Source organism: Geospiza fortis, unplaced genomic scaffold (genome assembly GCF_000277835.1).
Source record: "Geospiza fortis unplaced genomic scaffold, GeoFor_1.0 scaffold355, whole genome shotgun sequence".
NCBI lineage: Eukaryota > Metazoa > Chordata > Aves > Passeriformes > Thraupidae > Geospiza > Geospiza fortis.
The window spans coordinates 138,316-140,050 of record NW_005054714.1 but is presented as its reverse complement, the minus strand read 5'-3'; the positions used below and the strand labels follow the sequence as shown (position 1 = coordinate 140,050).

The 1,735-nt window shown below is 55.7% G+C and overlaps 1 protein-coding gene across 1 annotated transcript in view; it reads right to left on the bottom strand.

Moving 5' to 3' along the window:
• SLC35F6 (solute carrier family 35 member F6) overlaps positions 1-1,735 on the bottom strand; it is a 10,005-nt gene that overhangs the window by 4,944 nt on the left and 3,326 nt on the right. Inside the window, exons 2-3 of the mRNA XM_005430939.2 lie at positions 1,517-1,589; positions 102-303 (exon numbers count right to left, since the gene is read on the bottom strand). Coding sequence (XP_005430996.1) covers positions 102-303; positions 1,517-1,589 — 275 coding nt within the window. The remainder of the gene's footprint in view (positions 1-101; positions 304-1,516; positions 1,590-1,735) is intronic.

Here is a 1,735-nt window from a genome sequence, read left to right as displayed (position 1 = left end):
AAACTGCAGGAAAAGCACTCAGGGCCCGACGGAAACTTCCGGAAATTCCGCGGTTTACGGGATTTCCATTGGGAAAAGCGGGAATTGGGTGGCGGACTCACCCACGTACATGATGCTGGTGCCGGCCATGTCGCACAGGGCGGGGGGCAGGAACAGCAGGGCGTTGAAGGGTCGGGATGGGGACGGGGCCGGGAGTGGATCCCGATCCCGATCCCGATCCCGATCCGCGCGGCGCCGATCCCGCAGGAGCAGCAGGTAGAACACCGGGAGGCAGGAGAATTCCCCCAGGAACATCCCGGCGGCCTGGGGGACACGGGGAATAATGGGGTTCGATGGGGCTGGAAATGGGAATAATGGGGTTCAGCTGTAGGAATGGGGTGGGAAATGGGAATAATGGGGTTCACCTGTAGGAATGGGGATGGAAATGAGAATAATGGGGTTCACCTGTAGGAATGGGGATGGAAATGGGAATAATGGGGTTCAGCTGTAGGAATGGGGGCTGGAAATGGGAATAATGGGGTTCAGCTGTAGGAATGGGGAGGGGAAATGGGAATGGGAGGGATCAGCTGTAGGATTGGAGACTGGAAACAGGAATAATGGGGTTCACCTGTAAGAATGGGGATGGAAATGGGAATAATGGGGTTCAGCTGTAGGAATGGGGTTGGAAATGGGAATAATGGGGTTCACCTGTAGGAATGGGGATGGAAATGGGAATAATGGGGTTCACCTGTAGGAATGGGGATGGAAATGGGAATAATGGGGTTCACCTGTAGGAATGGGGATGGAAATGGGAATAATGGGGTTCACCTGTAGGAATGGGGATGGAAATGGGAATAATGGGGTTCACCTGTAGGAATGGGGATGGAAATGGGAATAATGGGGTTCACCTGTAGGAATGGGGATGGAAATGGGAATAATGGGGTTCACCTGTAGGAATGGGGATGGAAACGGGAATAATGGGGTTCAGCTGTAGGAATGGGGTGGGAAATGGGAATGGGAGGGATCAGCTGTAGGATTGGAGGCTGGAAACAGGAGTAATGGGGTTCACCTGTGGGAATGGGGGCTGGAAATCAGAATAATGGGGTTCACCTTTAGGAATGGGGCTGGAAGCTGGAAACAAAGAATCACTTGCAGGAATACGGCTGGAAATGGGAAAAGGGCCTGGAATCGGGAATGGGGTTGGGATCAGGAATGGGATTGGAATCGGGAATGGGGCTGGAATTGGGAGTGGGGCTGGAATCAGGAATGGGATTGGAATCGGGAATAGGGCTCAAATTGGGAGTGGGGCTGGAATCAGGAATGGGATTGGAATCGGGAGTGGGGCTCGAATTGGGAGTGGGGCTGGAATCAGGAATGGGATTGGAATCGGGAGTGGGGCTGGAATTGGGAATCTCACCCGCACGAAGGGGTGTTGGGATCAGGAGTTGGGCTCAAATCAGGAATGGGGCTGGGATTGGGAATCTCACCTGCAGGAAGGGATTGGAATTGGGAATGGGGCTGGGATTGGGAATCTCACCTGCAGGAAGGGGTGCTGGAATTTGTGCTCCTCCGTCCCATCGCAGCCGGGAGCGCTGAAGTTGTCGGCCCACCTGGGAGGGGTCAGGGCAGGGATCGGGATCGGGATGGGGATCGGGATTATCCCGAAATCCCGGAACTCGGGGCCGTGCCCTGGGACGGCAGCGCCCCCAGGTGACGCCGCCGGGACCGGGATGTCCCCAGGGACAGTGACACCGCC